This window comes from Aulonocara sp. 'chitande type north' Nkhata Bay, linkage group LG18, assembly GCF_057382095.1.
Source record: "Aulonocara sp. 'chitande type north' Nkhata Bay isolate Kocher_YH1m ecotype deep benthic linkage group LG18, A_spYH_male_GT1.1, whole genome shotgun sequence".
Classification (NCBI taxonomy): domain Eukaryota; kingdom Metazoa; phylum Chordata; class Actinopteri; order Cichliformes; family Cichlidae; genus Aulonocara; species Aulonocara sp. 'chitande type north' Nkhata Bay.
Window position 1 is genome coordinate 31,286,978 of NC_141361.1, and position 25,692 is coordinate 31,312,669.

At 41.1% G+C, this 25,692-nt stretch overlaps 1 protein-coding gene across 9 annotated transcripts in view; it reads left to right on the forward strand.

The window, feature by feature from the left end:
* The window catches only part of ctnnd2b (catenin (cadherin-associated protein), delta 2b), a 227,297-nt gene that overhangs the window by 170,496 nt on the left and 31,109 nt on the right, over positions 1–25,692 (forward strand). For all 9 annotated transcript variants that reach the window (XM_086273574.1, XM_086273576.1, XM_086273577.1 and 6 more), the window contains 2 exons: positions 4,150–4,363; positions 21,475–21,661. In XM_086273574.1, coding sequence (XP_086129700.1) covers positions 4,150–4,363; positions 21,475–21,661 — 401 coding nt within the window. The remainder of the gene's footprint in view (positions 1–4,149; positions 4,364–21,474; positions 21,662–25,692) is intronic.

Genomic DNA, 25,692 nt, shown 5'->3' on the forward strand with positions numbered 1-25,692 from the left:
GAGAAGAAGAGGAAAGAGATCAGGCATCCAGGTGAAGCTTAGGCTCCTTTGGCGGCGGGGGCTGATTAGAAAGCGATGTCGGGCGTTTTCTGTTGCCTACGCACATGACAGCTATATGGAGAGGCCTGGCTCTCGTGTTATCTCAGAAGGGTTCATCCAGACTCTTCTGCTGACTGGTTTTTTATCCCCTCGGTGAGTGGAATATATGAACATGAAGGCTCTGATCTCGGGAATTTACGCCCTTTAGCTCGAGAAACTCGAGCTTCTACCAACAACAATGTTTTCACCCCGCTGTCTATGGCGCTCTTTAATGCCCGATCTTTGGCGAATAAATCGTTTGTGCTTAACGATTTCATTGTTTCTAAAAATCTGGACTTCCTGTTTTTGACTGAGACCTGGCAACGGGGTTCGGATTATTCGTCTACTATTGAAATGTGCCCAAACGGCTTCTCTGTCATTAGCCAGCCTCGAGGATCTGGTCGTGGAGGAGGCCTCGCGGTGGCATTTCGGAGCCGTTTAGACTGCCGTGCAGTGAAAGTTGGACACTTTCTGTCTTTTGAGCTGCAGCTCATCAAAATCGGAAAGAAGGATCCTTTTCACTGTGCACTGGTTTATCGCCCTCCTGGCCCAAACAGCTCGTTCTTAGCTGAGTTTAGTGATTTTCTGTCCTCTACTATGAGGTTGTCTAAATTGCTTCTTGTGGGAGATTTTAATATACATGTCGATGATGAGTCCGACCCCTTTGCTAGGGGTTTTACCAGCATTATGGACTCTTTTCATTTTATCCAACATGTATTTGTATTCTATTTTTATCTTATTGTATATTTATTTTATTTTATTCTACTGTATATAGTATTTTATTCTATTCTGTACAGTTGTGTACTGTATTTATTCTTATTGTATTCTAATTTTTGCCTCATAACTTTTGCACTCTCCACTTCCTGCTGTGACAAAACAAATTTCCCACGTGTGGGACTAATAAAGGTTATCTTATCTTATCTTATCTTATCTGGCCCCACACACAACAAAGGCCATACATTGGACCTTGTCTTTTCTTTGGGTCTGAATATTGATTTTATTTGTTCTAAGGACATTTTTATTTCTGACCATTATTGTGTCTTTTTTAATATGTCTTTTTGCAAGCCTATGTCTCCTGTTCATCGGACAGTCATTTCCCGTACTATAAACCCCTCCACAGCACAGAAGTTCTCTGATGCTTTTAAATTAACATTATCCCCACAAAACGATGTTGAGTTTTCTATAGATCTATTCAATTATCATTGTCTTTCGATCTTAGATGAAATCTGTCCGATTAAAATGAGACCTGTGCTTGTTTCTAAGTCTGTACCCTGGTTAAATGACAACATTCGTCTTATAAAACGAAATTGTCGTAAAGCCGAGCGGTTATGGAGGAAAACGCACTTAAATGTTCATCTCCTCTATTTAAAGGATCTTTTAGCCTCCTTTAACAGTGCTATTAGAGTTGCAAGGGCTGCTTACTTTTCTCAGTTGGTTACAAAGAGCAGAGGTAATCCTAAAGTTTTATTTGATACTATTACTAATATTATTACTCCTGCTTCACCTGCCGCCATTATCTCCTCTGTTGAAGATTGTGAAACTTTTCTTGATTTCTTTTTAGAAAAAATCAGTAACATAAGGAAAAACTTGTCCTTTTCAGCATCTGCGCTGTCTGCTCCCACGCCAGCTCGGCCTGTCGTTTTAGAAGGTTTTTCACCTGTTTCACTACCAGAGTTGGAAAAAATAGTCAGTGCAACAAAATTATCCACTTGCTCTCTTGATGTGTTACCTGCATCATTATTTAAAAATGTTTTTTACTCTACTGGTCCTTGCATTCTTACTATAATTAACACCTCCTTGGCTTCGGGCATAGTCCCTGCCTATTTTAAAACTGCTGTTATTCATCCTTTGTTAAAAAAGCCTATGCTGGACCCATCTCTCCCTAGCAATTATAGACCAATTTCAAAAATTCCGGTAATCGCTAAGATTTTAGAGAAGATCGTGGCTAAGCAGCTTACAGCAGTCTTAGATAATTATAGTATTTTCGACAAATTTCAATCGGGCTTTCGTAAAGTCCATTCCACCGAAACAGCCCTTCTTAGAGTTTCTAATGATATTCTGTTACAAAGTGATGCAGGAAATTGTTCTGTTCTCTTAATGTTGGATCTTACGGCGGCTTTTGATACTGTTGACCATTTTATCTTACTTAACAGGTTGAAATACTGGGTCGGTGTCTCTGGGACTGCATTGAAATGGTTCTCCTCGTATCTCTCTGACCGATTTTCCTCTGTGGCAGTTTCTAAGTATAGATCATCTTCTGCGTCTCTGTCTTTTGGTGTGCCAAAAGGCTCTGTGCTGGGGCCATTACTGTTTTTAGTCTATTTACTCCCTCTCCAGCACATTCTGAGCCCTTTTGAGGATATTTGTTACCATTGTTATGCGGACGATATCCAACTCTATATATCTTTTAAGCCGGAGGAGGTTTCTAAGCTGCAGCTTTTAAATGTGTGCTTGGAAACCATTAAAGGCTGGATGGCTGAAAACTTCCTCCAACTAAATGATAACAAAACCGAAGTCCTCTTATGTGCCCCAGATAGACATAGACCCAGTATAATAAATGCTCTTGGTCCTCTTTCAGCGTTTGTAAAACCATCTGTCAGGAACTTAGGGATTATCCTTGATCCTGCTCTTACGTTAGATAGTCATGTTAAATCTCTTGTTCGGTCCTGCTTTTATCATTTAAGAAATATCTCTAAATTGAGCTCTATAATATCCTATACCGAACTCGAGATTGTTATTCATGCTTTTATTTCATCACGATTGGACTATTGCAATTCCCTGTTTACTTGTTTAAACAAAGGTTCCTTGGAGCGTCTGCAGATCGTTCAGAATGCTGCAGCAAGACTTCTGACGAAAGTTTCTAAATATTCACATATAACACCGTTGCTTAAGCAGTTACATTGGCTTCCTGTCGAATCTAGAGTCCATTTTAAGATTTTGGTTTTAACTTTTAAGGCTCTTCGACAACAAGCACCACCATATATTATTGAACTTTTGCAGCCCTATGCCCCTAGTAGGTCTCTGAGGTCGAGTAGTCAGGGCCTACTTGTCATTCAGTATACGAGACTGAAAACTAGGGGTGATAGAGCTTTTGCTACTGTGGCCGCTCGACTTTGGAACTCATTGGATTCATTGATTACTTTTAAAAAACAGCTAAAAACTTATCTTTTTAAAATTGCTTTTTGTTAACTTTGTTTGTTTTTTGTCTTTTAATCTGTTATATCTGTAAAGCACTTTGTGATGTCTATCTAGAAATGTGCTATATAAATAAAATTTTACTTATTTTACTTACTTACTTATAACCACGTACTCTTACCAAATACTCTTAGCGCCGTTCATTTTAAGTTTTTGTTGTTTGAATGTTTGCACAGCATGACTGTAAAACGAAACAAAATTGAATAACTTAAAAAAAACAAGTTACACGTCACCCTTGGTAAGAAAGATCTCCATATTTTTGTTCCCTCTATCTAAAAGAAAAAGAGGTAAATCTACAATCACTTTGCTGCTGGTATTATTTGGGGTTATGTGTTGGTTTATTAAAATGCACTTGTAATTGCAGTTTTTTTGACACAATATTAAGTTCTTTATATTATCCTAACCACCCCAGGTTACAGGGAATATGTAGTGACTGATTTTGTAAACAGCCAGTATCGGCTCTGGCATTTTCAAACACATCTGTGCAATAAGGCTTAATGCTGCGGTACAAAAGTCATGTTAGACAAGCACACCTACCATATCTCTGCACAATCTCTTCCACTGCTTTTGTTTTTATGGAGAGGAGCCAGTCTGCCCTACATTTTCTCTTTGTCTAGACAGAGGAAAGCAGGGAGGGCTGATAGGACAGAAAGTGCAGTGGCTGGCATTTCAATAAATCTCGTATCAGTGAGAGGAGCACCAGCATAGCCTGTTTGTTTATTTTAGTACTAACAAGGTAAAAAGTACAATTCACCTGTTAACATTTTGTGAGGAGATTGGGGTAAACGATGCTCCAATGTCTTTCAGGCTAAATAAAAACACCCCTCGTTTTATTATAATCCACACCTTATATCTGTCCCTCCTCTCTGGTCTCAGATTCGGCGGCAGGGTGGAATCCAGCTGCTGGTGGACTTGTTGGACCACAGGATGACTGACGTGCACCGCAGCGCCTGCGGAGCCCTGAGGAACCTGGTGTATGGCAAAGCCAACGACGACAACAAGATCGCCCTGAAGAACTGCGGAGGCATACCCGCTCTAGTGCGACTGCTCCGGAAGACCACAGACGTGGAGATCCGAGAGCTGCTCACAGGTAACACACGTGCACATACGCTATCTAAACAAAAGTTTTGGACCACGCCTCTTTATCTTTGAATCCTGGTGTTTTCAGTCTCATTGTCACATTGTATAAAATCAAGCACCTAGCCATGCAGCCTGCCTTTTAAAACATTTATGAATGAATGGGTCATTAAAGTGGTCGCTCCATACAGTCGAGTACAGGTCAATTTGTGAATTCTCTTCCCTCCTAGATCTTCCATACCATAGCAACTTAGATACCAAGCCAGACAATAGTTACAAATTACAGAGCGAGATCGCTCCAAAACCTCTTTTAGATTAAAAACTGGCTGCTTCATTACATGTGCTACAATGGCTGAGCAGTTCTTGTTGGTGTAATCTATAAGTGGCCCAGTACTTGTCCGTATAGTGTATTTTGAAGTTGCCATCATTAGTGAATACTCACCATATTTCCTGGGAACTAACCAGATGTGTATCCTTCTCCTGGACAAATGAGGCTTATTTTTGTAGAACATTATGTGAACCTCAACTAGCACTAGGCTTGTTGGACATTTCAGCCTGAGGAAAGGGCTTGAAATTGAATCAACAGAGTCATGGGCAGCTAAGGCTCACTGATTCACATGTTGAGCGAAGGCTGGCCTGTGTGGTCCGATCCAACAGATGAGCTACTTAAGCTCAAATTACTGAAAGAGGGAATGCTGGTTCTCATAGAAAGGTGTCAGAATACACAGTGCATCATTGCATAGCTGCAGAGAAGTCAGGGTGCCCATACAGGACATAAAGGTCCTGTTGCTAATATACCAAATACTATAAAACTGTAATTCAAGAAAAAGTCTTAGATTTTCTACCTGTGGGTACTCCTTCGTACTATAGTCCCTATATAGTCCTCACACACGTTATTTTCCTTCACATGGACAATACAGATATGACTATATTTACAGAGAGCAGTCCAAGACACAAAACATGCCGCATTATGCATGTTTCCATTTACACTTCAGCACAAATACAGAGGCACACACACACTCACACAGAGGAGACAACTGTTTACTGCCTGCCTACTTCCCCGTACTCATCAAGTGCTGTTGACTTGTCAAACTGAATTTCTGTGCAAAGGTCTGTACTGCACTTGTATCCACAGCATGATTGTATCCTCTGTGAGTAAACACAAATATCTCCATAGAAATTGTGTTCAGGGTGGACTAATTTGAGGTTCTATAATCCACGTGGAGGTCAGCATTTGTAAACTCGGATAGATTAAAGGATTACCAGCAACGCCTCTTTTTTACAGCATTTACTGTATCCTGGCAATCTCTTTTCTGATTAGAGTTTACATGGACGGCCACACACTCTTACCTCTCGAGAGGGATGGAGAGATGATGGAGCCAGAAGAGGAATGTTACTTAATTTTCAAACTGATCTACAGCCAGAAACTCCCAGGGGTGGGGCGGGGTGTTTCCAGTCCATGAGCCAAATGAGAAATATAGATTTCTCTTACCAGCACCAGTACTCATGAAAACATCTTTGCTATGGAGCTGCAAAGAGATGGATATTTGTCCTATGATTTATGCCTTTTATTGCCGTAGTTAGCCTGTGAGGACGTGTAAGCAAATCAGTGACGACATTAATACCACTAACAAATGAACCAAATAGTAACAAAGATCTAATTCTCTGGGAATCCTTGGGTTGATCTTTGCCACTGATGGGTTGGTACTGACCTAAACAAACTTTGTTCCCTTCCCACTGGCAGTGGCCTCCCCTCAGCAGGACAGTGCCACTCGCACACGGAAAAAATGCTAGGCATTGACTTGAGGAACATGACAAACAAGGTGTTGATAAGCTTACATAGCCCATTCTGGTCGAGCATATATAGAATGCATGGTTGCACTGTCCTCCGACCCAGAGGACCCAAAAGAACCAGACATCAGAGGACATTCCCATGTATCTATGCCCTGATGGGTTCAAAGCTATTTTGGCAGCGAAAGTGGGTTGTTTCATTGTCGTCTGATTCCTGTAATTGTCTAATCTAGTACTAGACCACATGAAACCATTACTTAGCCATGCCAAATTTGTACTAGATTAACAGGAAGAGTGTGAAACTGAAGTCTAATCCATATCTATTCAATTCACAGAATTGTTGTTCACAAACAAGAGTGTTTCAATTCAGAGAAAAACCCAAAAATCATATGACCCCCTATGAGCAAGCACTTTGGCAACAGTGGGAAGGAAAAACTCCCTTTTAACAGGAAGAAACCTCCAGCAGAACCAGGCTCAAGGAGGGGCGGGGCCATCTGCTGCGACTGGTTGGGATGAAAGCAGGAAACAGGATAAAGACATGCTGTGGAAGAGAAACCGAGATTAATAACAAGTGTGATTCAATGCAGAGAGGTCTATTAACACATGTTGAGTGAGAAAGGTGACTGAAGAAGAAATACTCAATGCATCATGGGAATCCCCCAGCAGTCTACACCTATTGCAGCATAACTAAGGGAGGATTCAGGGTCACCTGGTCCAGCCCTAACTATATGCTTTAGCAAAAAGGAAAGTTTTAAGCCTAATCTTAAAAGTAGAGATAGTGTCTGTCTCCTGAATCCAAACTGGAAGCTGGTTCCACAGAAGAGGGGCCTGAAAACTAAAGGCTCTGCCTCCCATATTCTACTTTTAAATACTCTAGGAACAACAAGTAAGCCTGCAGTGCGAGAGTGAAGTGCTCTAATGGGGTGATATGGTACTACAAGGTCATTAAGATAGGATGGGGCCTGATTATTTAAGACCTTGCATTTTGATTCCAAAAGAAGAATGTATTGCATACAAATGACATCACAGGGCTTTCAGGCCACCTTGCTATAAGGACCTTACCCACAAACTGAGTATCGTTGAGTCAAGCTGAGCCGAGTAGGTACTAGTGGAAAAGAGGCATTAGTTATGCTGCAGTAAGCCTAGGCTGCTGGGGACTTCCCATGCGCTGTTTCTTCTTCACTCTTACTGCTCTGCATCTACTCATTAGTCATGATTAATCTCTGGCTCTTTTCCACAATGTATTTATTGTCCTGTCTGATTGTTGATAGCACCAAGAGAAGCCACAGTCTGTGGATGAATCTCAGCCGATTACTTTGATGATACAGTGCCAAGTAGTTTTCATTTGGTACAATTACATGGGATATTTAGGCTCGACCTAGATTTGGGGGAATACAGTAAAGTCCTTTTTTTCTGTTTTACAAATCTGAAATCAGGTTTTTAACAGCATTCTTATTTTATCGAGGATGTCTAACACCATTTCATGACAGTATTCCAAGCAGCTAACAAATTCTTGGAGACATTAGGAGAGGTTTCAGTCCAGCTTACCTGTAACTGTGAAAACTTGTTTTCCCTCTCTGCAAACTGTCCAAAAGCAAAGTGTCTCCTCACACAAAAGCTGCACAGAGCCTTTGCCCACATTCCAAATTATTTACAGCAGCACTTCACACATCAGGCTGATGTGAGATATTGGTGAGAGACAAACAGTTTAAGAAGTATATGGGCTGATATCCCACAGTTCTGAATAGTAATGGAAAAGTCTTATTAGGAAAGTTAAACCAAGAAGCATGTCAGCTCCAACATACAGCCACATGGTGTTGAGTTTGACCCGCGTGTGCATTTCTGAATATGCATATGTGTGTAGTGAGTCTAGAAAAGGTTTTAGGCTTAGCAGAGATGGAAATAAAAGGGTTTTGTATGCTGCTAGAGTCTTAAAGAAGATTACCATATAAATTAGAGAAGCAATTCAAGGCACGAAGCACAGAAATCCCTCCTGTCACAAATTAATCAGCTGAACGACCGACCGGACGTAGACAGACCATGCTCTCCTCTCTTCTGTCTCTCAAAGACCCAGAGGAAATAACTCTCTCTCCCTCCCTGTTTGCCAGCCTCTCTCACTCCCTCTCTTATCCCTCTGCGCTCAGATTCTTGTAATTGGTCTCTCTCTTTTCTCCTGTCTCTCTCCTGTCCTCTTTGCCTTTCTCCATCTCCCTTTTTTTTCCCATCTTTTTCTATATTGCCTGCCCTCTCTGGCTCTTGCTTGCTCTCTGGTGAGCTTTTTGAATCAGGATCACAGTGGGAAGTCAAGCTGCCTGCCTTGGTAGCTACAGGCTCGCACAGACACGCAAACATGCACAAAGGGCTGGTTCACAAGCACACACATTCATTCACGTGTGCAGCTTGCTTCATGGCACAAAAAGTGACAAGCAGGCTTGTTGCTCTGTGCTCTTCAGTCTCTTTCAGTTCAGTAACTACGGTCCTTTTTTTTACCTTCTGTCTTTAGAACTAATAAAGGTTATATGGGGGGAATAAAGCAGATTGAACACACCAAATAGCAGCATTACTGCTGATGCATGATTGTGTGTTCAACATCTTTTGTTCTTCATGTTATTGTTGTTCTCTGTGCACCTCAGAAGTAGGTGAGGTTGTGCTCCATTCTGTTTCCAGTACGTTAAATTTGCCCGGAGCTGACCCTGGGCACCCAGGCGAGATGGGCAATAGTTAGACTCTGGGTTTGCTGAAAGGGAAAGACTGCTGCCCCTGGATCCAGACAAGCAGCAGAAGATGGATGGTTGGACATATTGACGGATGGAATACAAATGTTAGATTTATGAAGAATTATCAAAATAGTGTAAAGCAGGGGTGTCAAATTCAATTGCACAGGGGGCCAAAACTCAAGGCACACTTTAGGTCGCGGGCCAAACAAGATAAACATTTATTGAACACACTAAAACAATGTTTTTTAAACATAAATATGAATAAAAACAGACAGGAATATTATTCCAGATTAAATAAACTTAAAAAAAATAAACTTTAACTTTAAATATTTTGCTCTTCATAAAACTATATCCTGTCAAAATTATGCAAGTTAGAAATATGAACATGCTGCCAAAAACCCCAGAAAAAATAAATGAAAGCATACACAAGGTTCGAGCCGCATGTAGACGGAGCTGGGCATTGCTTCAGGAATGGAACTAATAAACTGTGCGGGCCATTCAGTGTCGTACTTTCCCTTGAGTGTATCATTACACCGCAGCTCCATCTGAATCTGCACAGGTGCAATTCAGCAAAGTCCGCTGACTTGGTTCAGCATTACTTGGCAACAGAGAAAGTGAGACAAGTTGCACTGGTGCATTTGTGACAGCTTCACTTGAAATACCATCACCGCATCATACATGCCATGTCCATGAACTGACAGATTTCATTGCTGAGCTCAAAAACTCTATTGAGAATTTTTATCCCAACTCAGCCAACGGACCTCTGTATGATAAGGAATGTCGGCAAACTCTGAATCTATTTCCCGCATAAAAGACTGAAATTGACGGTGATTTAAACTTTTAGCTCAGATAAAATTTATGGTTGGCGTTACGGTGATCATTACATGCTCCATTTTTAGGACTTTACCACACAGCGTTTCCTGGTGTATGATGCAGTGATATGCTGTTAACTCACCGGTACAGTTCTCCTCCTGCATCTTTACTCGCATCCTGCTGACTAGTCCACTTTTTTCACCGCACAACACCGGCGCTTCATCTGTTGTAAGTCCAACAAGTTTGTCCCAGGGCAGTTTCATGTCGGTTACACTTTGACATACGTTTTAAAAAATGTCTTTTCCTGTAGTTGTCCCATGCATCGATTTAATGTTCAATATTTCCTCTACACGGATGAAGATGGCCAGCTGTGCAATGTCCATCATGTCTATACTTTCATCCACAGCAAGAGAGTATGCAATAAAGTTTTTGCTTCTTTCACACAACTGTGTTCTTAAATCAGTGGCCATCTCACAAACCCGATCAGCAATCGTATTTCTCCTCAGGCTCACATTTGCCAAAATCTGCGTTTTGTCTGGACACAAGACGTCGCACACCTTCATCATGCAGCTCTTCTGAGTGCCGGGCTGATTTGGCTGTCTCCTCTGCTACAATAAAACTTGCTTTCACAACAGCTTCACTTTGTGATTTTTGCTCTGGTGAAAAAAGTCTGCTGAAATGTCAGATTCTTCTTTAGGCTTCTACTTTCTGTAGTTTCTGCTCTGCATTTAGGTTTTTCAGCTTATCCTGACGTTTTGTCTGGTAGTGCCGTCTTAAATTAAATTCCTTAATTACAGCCACATTAGCTCCACTGATAAGACACACGGGTTTACCAGCAATGTCTGCAAACATATATTCAGTCACCAGTGTTGGGGAGTAACGGAATACATGTACCGCCGTCACGTATTTAAAATACAAAATATGAGTAACTGTATTCCGTTACAGTTACCGTTTAAAAAGGTGGTATTTAGAATACAGTTACTTTGTTGAAATAAATGGATTACACTGCGGTACTTTCCTGGTTCATATTGTGGTGGGTCAGGACTGTTTGGGTGTTGTTTGACAGCTACGTTCTGTTGTTCCAGGTGGCAGCGTTACGGTTGCCATGGTTACAGGGCGACGCTCTCTCTCTCTCTCTGCGACTGTGTGTTTCCTGGGTGAGAGAGCGCCTTTTTGTTGTTGTTGTTGTTGTTGTTGTGCTAAGCTACCAGGCAGAATGCTATAGGCATAGCTCTAAAGAATGTAGCCTCATGGGCAGTGTAGTCCGTGTTGCATTGAGAATGGACTGCCATACCCGTTATGTGTCTGTGAGCAATAGGAGGGAGAAAAAGGATAGTGGAAAAGTCTGAGCTGTCATCGAGCAAAAACGGGAGCTGGAAGCATGTAAATATAATAATAACCACTGCAGCCAAGAAGAGTGCCTGACGAGCCCAGTTGTAAGTAAGGACTCGACTGTACACTGTGTTTGTGTTTTCCTCCGAAACAAGAAGTTCCGTTGGAGCAGCCTTTCAACGCCTCTCTCTGTCTCTCGCAAGAAAAGTTGACCCACACAACAAAGTAAAGCTATTTTTCAGCTACGAGCTGACATCACACAGCAATAGTACATTCGCGTAGTTGTACAAAGTATGATAATATATTAAGTAATCCAAAGTATTCAGAATACGTTACTGTCATCGAGTAACGTAACGGAATACGTTACAGAATACATTTTGGGGCATGTAATCTGTAATGGAATACATTTTAAAAGTAACCTTCCCAACACTGTCAGTCACCCACTGGCGCTGAAAGGTTCTGCTTTCAGAATCAACTTTTCTCTTCGCCATTGTGAGCGGCTAGCTTCGCAATAACAGAAGTTTGACCTGATTGACGCCACCCCCAAAGAGCTTCTCCATTGACGAGGGAATGTTCCCAGTTAACCTAGCGTTCAGCAAGGAGGATGCCGCACTGCATTATGGGATCTGTAGTTTGTATATTATTAGCGCCTCATATCGCCGGGCCATGCATAACAATAATAATACATCTATATAAAATGATCTCGCAGGCCGGATATAAATGTACGCCGGGCCGGATGTGGCCCGCGGGCCTTGACTTTGACACATGTGGTGTAAAGGATATATGAAGAGTCACAGAGAAGCAGGAAGAACTAGGAGCTCATGGTGGATTCAGTTGAGAAAACCGAACAGTTATTTTATTAACCCCAAGCTTTACCTGTCTATGTTTTAGTCATTTTAATTCTACACGAGGTCCATTTATTGCTGCTATGAACATGTTGGTGAAAATGATTAGCTAATCTGAGCTACAGAGGAGTGCTAATAACATGACATCGGCCCCCTCTGACTCACAGCTTGCTGCGCTTTCTTTAACTTCTTTATTCCCTTCACAGATTTGCGTTCTGTCAGTAGCTGTGGTTCCACTTGTCATTACAATACAACTTTTTTTTTTTAGTCAGTCATGGGAGAAAACACCACTGCAAGCGACAGGTCCGGACTGTTCACGCTGGTTAGAAGCAGATATGGAAGCTGTCAGAGTCGTACTGATGGGAACGCTCCACAGTCTAGATGCAGTCCAGCAACGGTGCTCATCAAGCTTTAGCAGAGCAAAGAGGACATCAGCTTGATAGAGTGAGGGGCTCATATGAAAAAAGGGAGGACTAAAAGAACAATTCTTGATTATTAACAGAATGTAATAGTTAAGGACGCCTGATAGGCCAATGCATGAAAAGATATAAAAAGATGAACATAAAGCTGCACAAGACTTAAAATCAGTGGAAATAATGCAAAAATATGTTTTTGTGCATGCCGCACATCCACAGTTAATTATGTAAACATGCAGCAGTTTTGTTCCCTTGAGTTCTACGGTGCTCATTATCTTTTCAGTCCATTTAAAATGATTTTTAATGCAGTTCCTCTGTTAAGAAAATATCAAGCCTCTTTGATAATTACAGGTAAATAATAAGTCCATTCATTAAAACCAGATTGAATCTCATGAAGAATGGGATATTACCACAAGTCTTCTTCCTTTCCTACTTTCTTTCTGCCATATTGCAGAAGCACTCTGGTTGACCTTGACATAAACTATATAAAATGCTTCCCCACAGTGTTTCCAGTGATCAGTGACAAAGTCATTAAAGGACCCAAACTGTGTAAATATAATTACTCACTTTGAGGCTCATTAATGCACACAGCTATAGGCCAGTGTAGACCAAGTGATTAAACAGTAATCATTATGACAACAGATTAAAGCTGACACCTATGATTTTAATTTGAGGTTATAAATGTGTCACTTCTGGGCCAACAAAGCGCTGCTCTGATTATGTGCCAGTATCAGTAGCTGCAGAGTGCAACGCTGACAAACATGGTAACATCAGCTCTCCTCCTATTCTAAAAACTTTAGGATATGACATATGATGCCTGAAGAAAGGTGTTAAAATAATATAAAGCCAAACAGATTAAAACTCAATCACAATATCAGATTTTCATGATTGTAGTGCTTGAATAATCATCGCAATCTGTTGAATTCAACCGTAACTTTATTGATTGTGTGTAGCCTTTTTGGACAAATTGAGTAGAAATGCAATCACACTGAGTCTGTATTACACAGTTGTTACCATATTATTCACACAGTGTTGCTATTTCACCTTTAAATATCATCAATACAAGGTTATCATGACACCCCTAATACTGATATAAAGTCAAAAAAGTCAGTGAACTTGTCACGGTCCTGGGTCGGGTCGACCCAGCATTTTGAGTTTCTTATGTTTTGGTTTATTTTTGCATTATGGATTGGTTATTCTCTGGTGATACTGTTTTGATTACAATTATATTCTGATTCTTTAGTTATCTGATGATGATGTTGATGACGATGATGATTATGTCTGGTTTAGGTTTTGTTATCTTGCCCTTATGTTTGGTTTAGGTTGCCTGTGCTTGGTCTTCTCTGCCCGTATGTCCCTCTGTTTGTCCATGACGTCATTATGCCTGTTTACGAGTCTGTCTCTGTCTGGCGTGTGCTTCCTGTCTTATTTTGTAGGTCTGTGTCCTTTGTCAGTGCGTTCAGCTTTGTGCTCTCCCTGTCTCGTCAGTGTAATCAACGTCAGCCGTGTCTCCCAGCTGTTTCCTCTTTGCTCCGTTCACCTCTTGTATTTAGTGTCTGTGTCTTCCCCTACTCGGTGTCGCATCGTTAACGTCTGTTCACCCTCACTTGCTGCGTGTTTAGGATTTCCAGTCCTCCTGCATCTCTGTTTAGAATTTTGTTTGCTTTTGTGAGTTTTATTTTATCTTGATGTTCTGCTCCAGCAATAAAGCTGCATTTTCTGTCTAAACCTCGTGTCCTGAGAATCCTGCATTTTGGGTCCACCACTCCTGCCTGCCTGCCACACAGCCGACCATGACAGAACTAGCCATTGTAATTAAGTCTGCTGATATCAGCACAATCTCACATATATTTCATAACCTTTTTATTCAGTGAATTTATTCAGTCAAGATCGGTATAAAAGCTGCACGTAGGCTGTTCTTTCAAGTCAAATCCATACGATGCATCTTTGTGCTGCCGTTGACCCTGCTTTAAGAAATCTCCTTTCTGTGTCATGTAAGGCAGCAGTCCCCAACCTTTTTTGCGCCACGGACCGGTTTATGCTCGACAATATTTTCACGGACCGGCCTTTAAGGTGTCGCGGATAAATACAACAAAATAAAACTAGTACCGGTACCGAAAAAAGAAGATTTATTCATAACACACGTGAAAAATACCAGGAAAACCGAGGTAACGATAAAAACGATAACAAAATAACGCTGAAAACCGATAAAAACCCTGAAAACCATACATTTCACACCTGAGCCTCAACTCTCGTGGCCCGGTACCAAACGACTCACGGACCGGTACCGGTCCGAGGCCCGGGGGTTGGGGACCGCTGATGTAAGGGATAAAAATGTGAGCCTGGTCACTTTCAGCTGCAAGACGGCTGGCTCAGCGTGTCGCCAGTGATCTTCAGGGCTGCCTTAGCTGTAATCTACATTGTGTTTCTACTGCACAATTTCAGCAATTAGTAAAGGTGACAACTGATTTATCCTCAGTTGTTCAAAGGACTGCGGAGCCACTCAGAAGGCAGGTGGTGTACACAGTCTGTCAGAGGAGGGTGGTCTCGCTTACTACAAAACCCCCCCTGCTGTTCTCAAGGTCATACCACTAGCGTGGGCTCCCTAGAGATGTTATGTACGTAACTTGAATGCAAGCAGCTCCTGAAGGGGATTTCTTGTTGGAACTTATAGCAATTGTAGGCCTATAGATGAAAAAGCTAGAAAAGCACATTAGCAGAGGTGAGCTTCCCTGTGAGACAGAACAAACATCTTTGCTGGTTTATGTATTTTTTTTGCACAGTGTTCACTTGACTTTTCTCATAAATGAGTTTAGGTGCAGTGATGCATTTCAACAGATATAGAGCATATACCGTACTGCTCAGTGGGCAGGATGGTTTAACCATATGCTTGAGAGTATGATATGTTGTGTAATAGGAGTGTGTTCTTTTATTTTTTTTTTCCCTTTTTGTGCGTAAGGAAACAATAACTAAAGCTGATAATTGACTGCACTGATGTAGAGTGTGCAGTTTTTTCTTAAACGGGTGAACATTCAAGTACTAGTAGCTTCAAATGTGGCTTCGATAATAGTTGATAATAGTTGTTGAATAGACATCCAAAAGATGACTTTGTTGGCTGACCAACATTGAGATTTGATTTAAAAGGAAAAGTGACAAGCTGTCTTCTCAGACTGTTAAACGACGTCTAGAAAAAACATTTTTGCATCAAACTTTGGTTGAAAAGTGAAAGGAGAATCTTAATAAACAAATTCAGCCTCAGACGACCAACAGGTTTGAACCCACAATCTTCTTGCTGTGCTGCGGCAGTGTTAAGGTTCACGTCGGAGAATTACAGTCCTAATCAGATGTATTTTAATATAGTTGTAGTCTGATGACTAGCCCAACCTTCATGCCTGTGGAAAGGTAGACACACAAACAGAATGGCAATCTCTGAAGTCTCAGATTCAAAGTGGTCCACAACAAGGATGTGTCAAAAAGCAAGCACTTACTGAAATACACTGGGAGACTTGAGGAATAAAAAATGAAACGAGAGCAAGATCAAGTGGGGGACAAAGGAACCTGTTGCAGAAGAGAGAAATATGACAGTGGGATGAAAGTACGCTGCAAATGAAAGATGGGAAATGGCTTCACAGACAAAGAGACATAGCCAACATATTCATTTCCCCTCCCTCCACATAACAACCTCCTGCTGCCACTCATGATGTAAGGCTGAGGCAATTAACCTCCTTCATCTGTCACACACTCATGACTGTGTGTGTGTGTGTGCGTGTGCGCGCATGTCTTTAAGGGCTTGGATGCAAGTGTTTGTGCATGCCTGAATCCATGTGTGTAAGCAAGCAATAACATGAGCCAGTGTACATCGAGGCAATATTATGTGTGCACGAGACTGCGCGCGCGTGTGTGTGAGAGAGAGCGTGTGTTTCAAATCAAAGATAAAATCCCACTGCCTTTCACCTCAGGGAGATGATGTCATACCCTGCACAGCGAGTAGCAATGCTGGCAAACAGCTGACTTTACTCAGGATGGGGAAAAGTCATCTTTGTCTTGCAGCTGCAGCATGACATCATTCATTGCATTTTTGACATGTGCAATATGTGTTTATTTCTTACTTATCCACTCATTTAGCATGCATTGAAAATGGAAATTCACATTGTGGGAGAGTCACTGTTTTTCATTAGAACACTGCAAGTTGCAGACATGTTAAGTCCGTCAGACCAAATTTAATACTGAAGAGCAGATCTGTCAGAGTTGTTTAGACACCACTAAGTTAAAAGAGATGAAAATAGATATTTATATGATCAAATTTTGAAATATGAAAAATGACATCAACTTACAGGCTATAACTAATGTGTGATCTATAACAATGGGAAATTACACACTGTGCTCCAACAGTTTAGCCACAGGACATTAAATGCATTATTTTTAGATTTTGCAGAATGTAGAGCTAATTGGCTATTTTCATCACAATAAGCAGCCTCTGTGTTGTTCACAGATTAGGAAATGCTACTGGGATAGACAACATCTAACACTTTAAAAGATTTTAGTAACAATTTAGGCATGCATGCATGGATTAATTGCAAATTACAAGCTCTTGCAATCCTCTTGACTTTCCAGGAAAAATGTCTTAATTCTTTGCATCATTTTTTAAATAAACATGCATGTAGGAGCTACTTTGCCCAAATATCAGACACATTTGGGCCTTTTGGCAAAACTCTGTCACCACACTGCCAAGTGTTGTGTGGGCCTCATCTTGCCCAGAAGTCATGTAGCATGCTTAACATGGGTTGTGGCAAGTATTGTGTGAATGCTGTGGGTGTATGTGTGGCCCAAATGTCACAATGTAACAAATATCTGTCTCATAAGGTGTGCATGAGAATCCAGAGATATAAAGACATTGATTCTTCAAAGTGATGCTGCTAGCAACAAGTGGAATTAAAAAAAAACATATTAAGGTTTCGTCAGAAATTTTGAAAATCTACATAACCAAAACTATCCTTATATAAACTGCTTGTAGTTTTAGTGTCATTAAAAAACAACAACTACTACTTAACATTACTGTCCAAGAGAGAAATAATCGGTGCATTGTGTTGTTTACTTAAATTACATCCGAGACCTTTGTGCCTAGCTGATTCTTCTTCTTCTTTTAGCTGCTCCCTTTAGGGGTCGCCATAGCAGATCATCTGTCTTCATCACACCTGATCTCTAGCATCCTCTTCTGTCCCACCAGCCTTCTGCATTACCTCCTTCACTACACCCATTAATCCTCTCTGTAGTCTCTTTTTCTCCTGCCTGCGTGCAAGCTCCATATTCAGCATCCTTTGTCCAATATATCCAGTATTTCTCCTCTGCACATGTCCAAACCATCTAGCTATTACCTTTCTAACATTGTCTTCAAACCACTCAACCCTAGTTCTCCATCTGAAATATATACATTTCTATTCTAGTTGATCCTGGTCACTCCCAATGAAAATCTTAACATCTTCAACTTGTCTCTTTTTTTCATGCTGCCATCTCCAAGTATACATTATAGAAGGTCTCTCCTGTAAAGCTTCCCTTTCACTCTTGCTCCTTTTCTTCTGTCATAAATCATTCCTGACACTCCACCTCTCTTGTGCACTGTCCGTTGCTTTGGAATGGTGAATCCAGGTATTTAAACTCATCTACTGTCACCGTCTCTACCATGTTCACTTTCCCACCCTTTCACTTGTCTCCCTCTCACAAACAAATGTGTTCTGTCTTGCTTCAACTGACTTTTGTTCCTCTTCTCTCCAGTGCATACCTCCACTTCTCCAGGCTCTCTTTCATCTCCTCACTACAGATCACTGTTGTTCATTCATACAGTATGTCTAAATGAAAGATTTTGATGATGCCTTATGTGTCAGAATTATGAGAACAAATGAGTTACATTTTCTTGAAACACTGTGTCTCTTTGGCTTTCAACCCCCAAGGCATTTTACACCAAAAAACTAGTCCACCCCAAGGATCACTTCCCCTGGCACAGAATAATATACTGTTGGGCACTACAAGAGGAGTGCTGTGAATTATACATCGGGGAAACCAAACAACCTGGTTAAGCAGATTGCTCAGTGCAGAAGAGCTACCTCATCAGGCCAAGACTCCACAATGGCCACTCTTTCAGTGATGAGACTATAGACATCCTGGTTAGGGAGGAACGCTGGTTTGAGTCAGGAGTCAAGGAGGCCATTTATGTGAAAATGGAACAACTGCTCCATTTTCACATAAATGCTCTTTCTCATATCTTCATGGTATGGCTCGTGAATTTTGTCTCTCTGTAGCTGCTACAGCTCTGCTTCTTGTTCTTGAAAACGAGTACTAGAAAACTTCTTCCTCAGGCCTCATTCTGAAATTGATAAGCAAACTGGTGTAAAACTCAACAGCCCTCTCCCATAGAAATCTCCAAACCTCCTCATGTATGGCATCTGGATCAACTGCCTATCCACCCCTCATTCTTTTCACTTCCTTCTTGCTAATCCTCTGCACGTCATATGTCTGTGACATCATGATTCACATCTGTTCTCCACGCTCTAATTTTCTACACTCATGAGCACCTCCTGCTCCTTCAATCTTCTTAACACACTCTCCTCACCTGTTAGCACACTTCCATTCCTGCCCTTGATAACCCTAACCTGCTGCACATCCTTTCTAGCTCAGTCTCTCTGCCTAGCCCACTGATACAAGTCCTTTTCTACTTCCTTATTGTCCATCCTCACATGCAACTCACTCAGCCTTTGCAGTTGCCAGCTGTTTTTGCTTCCCTCCTCCTGGACTACTGCTGTCTACTGTCCCTTACTATCCCATTTAGCAGGTCATATGTTAAAAGCAGGCACTAACTGTGAACATTGCTTGATAATGGTGTCTGCTCCAAAAATAATGATTAATGAGGTGTTATACTTTGAGATGATTACTCTAAAGATATTAAGGTACTAAAGTCAGAGTTTATCATTTATTATCTCTGAACAAAACCCTAGTTAGGCTGTCCTTTGATATAACAGCGTATTTTGTTAGCTAACAAGATGAGAAGTGTTAAGAAAGCATTTTTTAGTAGAATTAATGAGATGTAGTTTTTTACTGTAGCCAGTATTGCTATTGCTAAGCTAATATTCAGCAAAATCTGTACGCTTAGCAAATGGCACCTTTAAAGAGTTAAAGACACCAAAATTCGCTGACTCACAGATGCAAAAGTCAGCTGCAATTATTATATTAAATGCCAAGGTTACTGAAGAAAACAAGAAACAGCATGCCGCCTTTGGCCTGTTGAGCAGGAGAAAAAATGAAGTGGCAGCTAGTCTGTTTTGCTAACATGACACTCCCAGCTAATTGCTGTCATAGAACCAGAAGCTAATCATTTAGAAACTCCTTCTGACCACAAAGCGGGACTGCACCGTCTTAAACACACAGGGTCCAAACAGCAGACAGGGTTAAGACTGATTTGTCAAGGGGCTTAGATGGCACTCAAAGACGTGCACACAAACGCACACGAGAACAAATTCATACAAACTCACAAAGACAGATAACAGAAGCTGTAATTACAGAGTTGCTGCTCAGCCGTGAGTGAACAACACAGCTCCGAAGAGAGGACGCCTTATTCCAAGCACACACTCCCACACAGATCTGAGGATAGGATGCTTTACCACTACTACGGCTATAATTACTACCATAAAAGAGAGTGCTAGATAAGTGCAGATATGACTATGGGTGGACACTCTCAAATGCTTTAACATATAATTACAGGAATACATAGATTAGAGCGCAGGCAATTTGTAAGATGAAGGTCAACAAGAATTACGACGTTGTAGTACTTCAAGGTTATCACAATTTGCGTGCACGAGTGTGAGCTTATACATATGTGAAACCTCTCAAGAAATCGGAGTGCTCAATGTCGAAATATGGTGATTTGCCTCTTACCCTCTTTGTCCTTTTCTTGATAGGTTCAGCCTGATATGTGCACTGTATGTGTTTGTGTGTCTCTGTGGGTGAGTCACTCGAGTCAGCGAACTATATGTGTGTGTGTGTGTGTGTGTGTGTGTGTGTGTGTGTGTGTGTGTGTGTGTGTGTGTGTGTGTGTGGCAACTGGCTAGAGAAGTGGACCTTAAGTGGTAGGATAGAGGAAAGTTACTCCAGTTTCTTGGTTGGTTGGTCACTGTATGTTCAATTCAGGTGAGGATTAAGAACAGGAGAAATGTGCAGTGGAATTTTGTCTAAGTGATTTACTGCCTTTAGTACATCATTAATTACAGCAGCCCACCGGTGACTTGAAACTAAACTTTAAGGTTAGTTATAAGGCGTTAGCGTAGCAGACTTTACTCCTGTGGAAGTAAAAAGTCTTAATAGTTGGATAGTTACAGATATCTCTGCACCAGTAATTGTTTGTCTGTTTCTTTATTTGATCCATGGCAGTACAAAACAGTACATGTACATGTTTTGGGTAGTACAAAACACAGTGGTAGCTTCCTGACAGCGTTTGAGTGATACCAGAGCAGCTTCACTACAGCGTGGCGTTCATTCTACAAGTGTCTGCTGAAGGACTAGAACACCACCTTCATGAAATAATTCCTCATTTGATGTTTTAATAAATGCAGTCTAACATGTCCCGCCAACATCTTCAATAATAACTAATGACCACGAAGCCCAGATCCTAAATTTATACTCAAACAGCTCAGTGATGCTCTTGGCCCCATGAATGGGTGTATGCATCATCGGTTAAATCTAGTTACGTCTGCCTATAAGGCCACAGTTTTACTCGCTCTGTGCAAGCTTTTATTTACATAAAGGACAGAAAGGCAGAAGGATATTTTGGAGTGTTTTTGAGGGCACGTCTGAATACTGACAATGCAATGGAGAATACACAGACATCTGCATAGAACAATAACCGCTGGCGTCGTCTGCCATTGTTAATTTCATTATCCATACCTGCTTTACTTCCTGTAACATGTCAAGCTCTGGAAATGTCTGTCATGCTAGTTTTAAGAACATGTGTCTGGCTCTTCAGATTGCTGTAAAGCCAGTAGCTGTCTGTGTTGCAGTGTTTGCTGAATCAAGCAGCTCACTAAAACCTACTAAATATTTAAGTGGTTTCTGGCCTGAAGATGTTTCTGTGTCTGCCTTTCTTTCTGTCTCCTTCCTGCTTTTCCTTTTCTTTTCTCTGAACTCTTCTTTGTTTTTCAACTTCCATCTCCTTGCCATCCTCAGGTGTTTTGTGGAACTTGTCATCATGTGATGCCCTGAAGATGCCCATCATCCAGGACGCTTTGGCCGTTCTGACCAACGCTGTGATCATCCCACACTCGGGCTGGGACACCTCCCCGCACACGCAAGAGGACCGCAAACTGCACCTACACTCCTCCCAGGTTCTCCGCAATGCCACCGGCTGTCTGCGGTAGGTGTCTCTACCTGTTCCTTAGGAAAAAAAACAGTATTCACACATTTCAAGAATCCAACATACAACTGGAGAAGTCTCTTTTTGAAGATGTTGTGCTGTTCACAGTCCTACTGTTACCGGCCACATCTAAAAAAGTCTCTGTTAGTTAAAACAGTGTTATTTTTAAATTGTACGCTGTGTTATTTTTAACGCCCTATACACAGAGAGAACTGAGAGAATTAGCTGCATTTAAGATGAGTCATCGTTTGGCTTCAGAGCTGCTGTGGCTTTGCTTTTTCTCACTGGAGACGTGGTGCTAGTCTTACAGTTCAGTAGTGACACGTGCTTTTATCATTTTGTTTTGGGTCTTTTACTCCAGCACGTTGGATTAAAAATAAACCTTTTGCGTATGAAAAAATGTGAAAGCTGGTTCTGACACACAGTATGTCACTATTTGTTACCTGAACAACACCTGGCACCAGGATGCATTATGGGAAGAAGGCAAGCTGGCAGAGCAAGAGAGTGTGATGCTTTGAGTAATGTTCTTCTGGGAAACCTTGGGTCAGCAACCACCAACTAAACACAATACTTTGTAAAATATCCAAGAAAATTGTTTCTGCAGAAGATGGAAACAACAAACTGGTTTTGCCACTTGGGGCAAAAACACCGGGATGAGTACAACCAGACTACAAAGGAGGATATATTAGCAGCTGGTGATGTAATTTGCGACTCAAATCTAAACAAATGATTCCACAGAGCGTCACTGGAGCACGTTCAGTTTCTTCTTCAGGTTCCAGGCAAATGTCAGGCTACAAAGGAAGAAAGAAAGAGTACAAAAACACCAGGTTTTTCTCTTATACTCAACTTTTGTGCAAAATTGGATAATTGGATGTCTTTCTGCCTTAAGTAGTGACCTAAATGAAACCATGTGAGAGGTTCACACAAGACATATGTGAAACTGGACGAGGAGACTTGATCGGTTTTGCATTTTCAGAGGTCACAATCCAAAACAATAGTGATTCATAATCTTTGTATCAGTGAGAGGCTTTCAGCATTACAAAATCTTCATGATGAAATTTCTGTGGTTGACTCTGAGCTCATAAATCTTTCTGATGCAGACGTGTAAGCAGTCTACGAGACATTTTTTGATGTGCTATTCATTTGAATCCATCACAGCCTTCTACATCAAAATAAGAACAGAAAACATAGCTTGCAGTATTATGACAAGTCCACCTAAAACAGTCTGTACGTACCTTATTGGTTGAATCGACCCTGCATCTGTCCATATCCCTGCACACTGACAGCACGTTATACAACAGAACAAATAAGTTTGCTTTAATAATGCAGCAGCTCACATCATTCACTGAATTTTTTGACAGTTGGACTGGGGGCTATTTCGACACATTTCCTCTCGAGGATGTGGCACAGGGTGCAGCGGGAGCTGAGTGGGAACACTGCCATGACTGTATTTGCATGTCTTGCTTCCTGTCGACACGCGCATGTCTGTTTGTCCCTCTGCCTAACTCGGTGTGTGGGCCATTAATCTCAGCCGCGATATATCTCCTCATCCTCCCCCAGTGAAAATAAGCTACACATACTGGCTACTTACAGAGGCTTCTGTAGCTGCTGGTGTGTGTGTGTGTGTGTGTGAGAGAGAGAGAGAGAGAGAGAAGGCACACATCTGATACAGCAGTGCGTGTGTGTTTTTTGATTCTAGTTGGCGTGAGTGTGTTGCAGGAGATAGCTTTGTGTGGATCAGCTCCCTAAACTCGAAGGGCTAATTCATCTTTCTCACGCCTTGTTAGGGAATGCTGGGAGTCTGATTAAAGATTGAATATTTCATGGCGGGTTTGGTATATCGCCGGCCACCTGCTCTCTCTCTCTCTCTCTCTCTCTCTTCCATCTCCCATTATCCGCCTCACATTCTCATTTTCTCTCTCTCCCTCTTTTAGTCACTTTCTCCTCCCTCGCTCCATTTCCATCTCGTCCTATTACTCCGTTTCTCCTCTCTCGATCATATTATCCCTCCTTTATGCCTTTCTTCTTCTGTCTCACGCCGTCTCAGCCACACTGTCTCTCACTTTCACACAGGCACATTTTCTCCCTCTGCTAACTTGCTGCTTCACGCCATATGCTGTCGAACCGGCTAACGGGAAGAGCTAAAACTTGTGCTGTCAGACTGCTGAATGTGAATTATGTGCATTGAATATGGCAGCTAATGAAGAGACAGTTAACCCATTTATTCACTGTACTTGCAGACATGCCTCTGCCACGCTTCTGGGACAAATTACGTCACTATCTGGTATCAATATGGGTGAATGAAGGCAAGAATGTGATTCTTTTAAATGCTTCTCATCAGGGGACATTTGAACCTTTCTCACTGAAACTACACACAGAAATGCAGCACCAACTCTTGCAGTCTTATATAATAAGGCAACAGGCTTTTCTTTAGCTCTCAACTGATCTACCATCAGTCCATAGAACGAATGATCTGTGTGGGTTAAAGAATACATTGAAGGCCTGTAATAATCACTGACTTGATATAGCCTTTTTGCAGAATCCTTCTTTACAATGATTTTTTGTGGACTTTCTTTTGCTTTGTTGCTTTGTTACAAAAAACATTTGCCATTAAAATCTGAAAGCAACAATCTAAATTGTCCATTATGTAGTCCCTAAATGAGCAAAATGAGAACTACTGATGGATTATAATGCAGTTTTGGACATTAAATTGCTCCATGTACTTGTAGATACATCCTGCCAGCTGTCAAAGAGAGAACTAAATGTGCACACAAACAAGGGCAAAGCTAAATAAATATATCGAATGAGACTTTGTTTTTTGATTAGAGAATTAAAGATTAGAGAAAGACAAAGAAATAGGCTCTTCAAAGAGTGACATTTTCGTCGATGGACATTTTCCCTCAGCTGTAGCGGCACGCTGTGGGTTAATCAATTGTGCTCGCTTTTAAAACCTGCTTTATAGACATGTAACCTTTGTCCTGCATTGTGATTCTCTCCTTATTTAGATTCTTCACACCGAAAGATCATAATGAGAGATAATCTGTAGCAGTGGTTTGCAAGGGAACGCTTCAGAGGGATTAATTATCTGTAATTGAGTGTGGTTAATTAAACTGAATCTATTAGCAAGTAGTAGCCAAAATGTGGGAAATGTCTGCAAGAAAGAAGTATATAAAGAGGTTTACAAATATTCTTAAGTGTTCTTTACTTTGGCGTTTATCGGCGTGTGCCCTGTGTGGCTCACAGTGCTTTTAGTCAGTGTGTCTGTGTGTTTGGACTCAAGACAAAAAGAGAAAGATTCAGACTAGCACACAGATTGTCAACAACCTGAAATATTTAAGCAATTATTTGACAGTATAGTGAAAATATAATGCTCTCATAACTTAATAAAACTGAGAGACATTCCGCTGAGGGTCAGAATTAAACAGCCCGCTGCATTACTTAAACATGTAACTTCACCGCTACATGTTTGGAGGTTTTTTTGCATTACATTTAAGGTCAGGCCTCTCTCTCAAACTCTCACCAATACATTCAGAACTACACGACCTCAACAGACTTGGGTATTAAAACAAACATGACTGGCTATTAAAAAAAATCCAGAGTGATTCCATGAAGCTTTGAAAACTGGTAGCTTTTATAAACACAGCCTGGGAGTGAATAAAAATGGCTTTTGCCTTTTTGTTTAGGACGAGTAGCTTGGGATCAGACATCTAACCATTTACCAGTACAGGACCTCATTCAGTTTATACACTGTTTGGAGAAACTAACAGTTAGAGCTTTTGCTGTTCTACCATTTCTTCGTGATTTTTGTGAGTTGAGTTTTGTTTTTGTCGTTGTAAGTCCAGTGACACTCCATTAAGGTCTTTTTTTTTTCTTCCCGTAAACCCTCAATAAAATATTTTTTTCTTACTGAATGCACCTTTGTTTTTACTGGTTAGGCTTTTTGATGCTGGTTATGGTAGAGAAATACTTCAGCCACGCCTCCAACAGTACAAGTGTTTCTCTTTGTGTTCTTGCTGGATAATATCTAATTT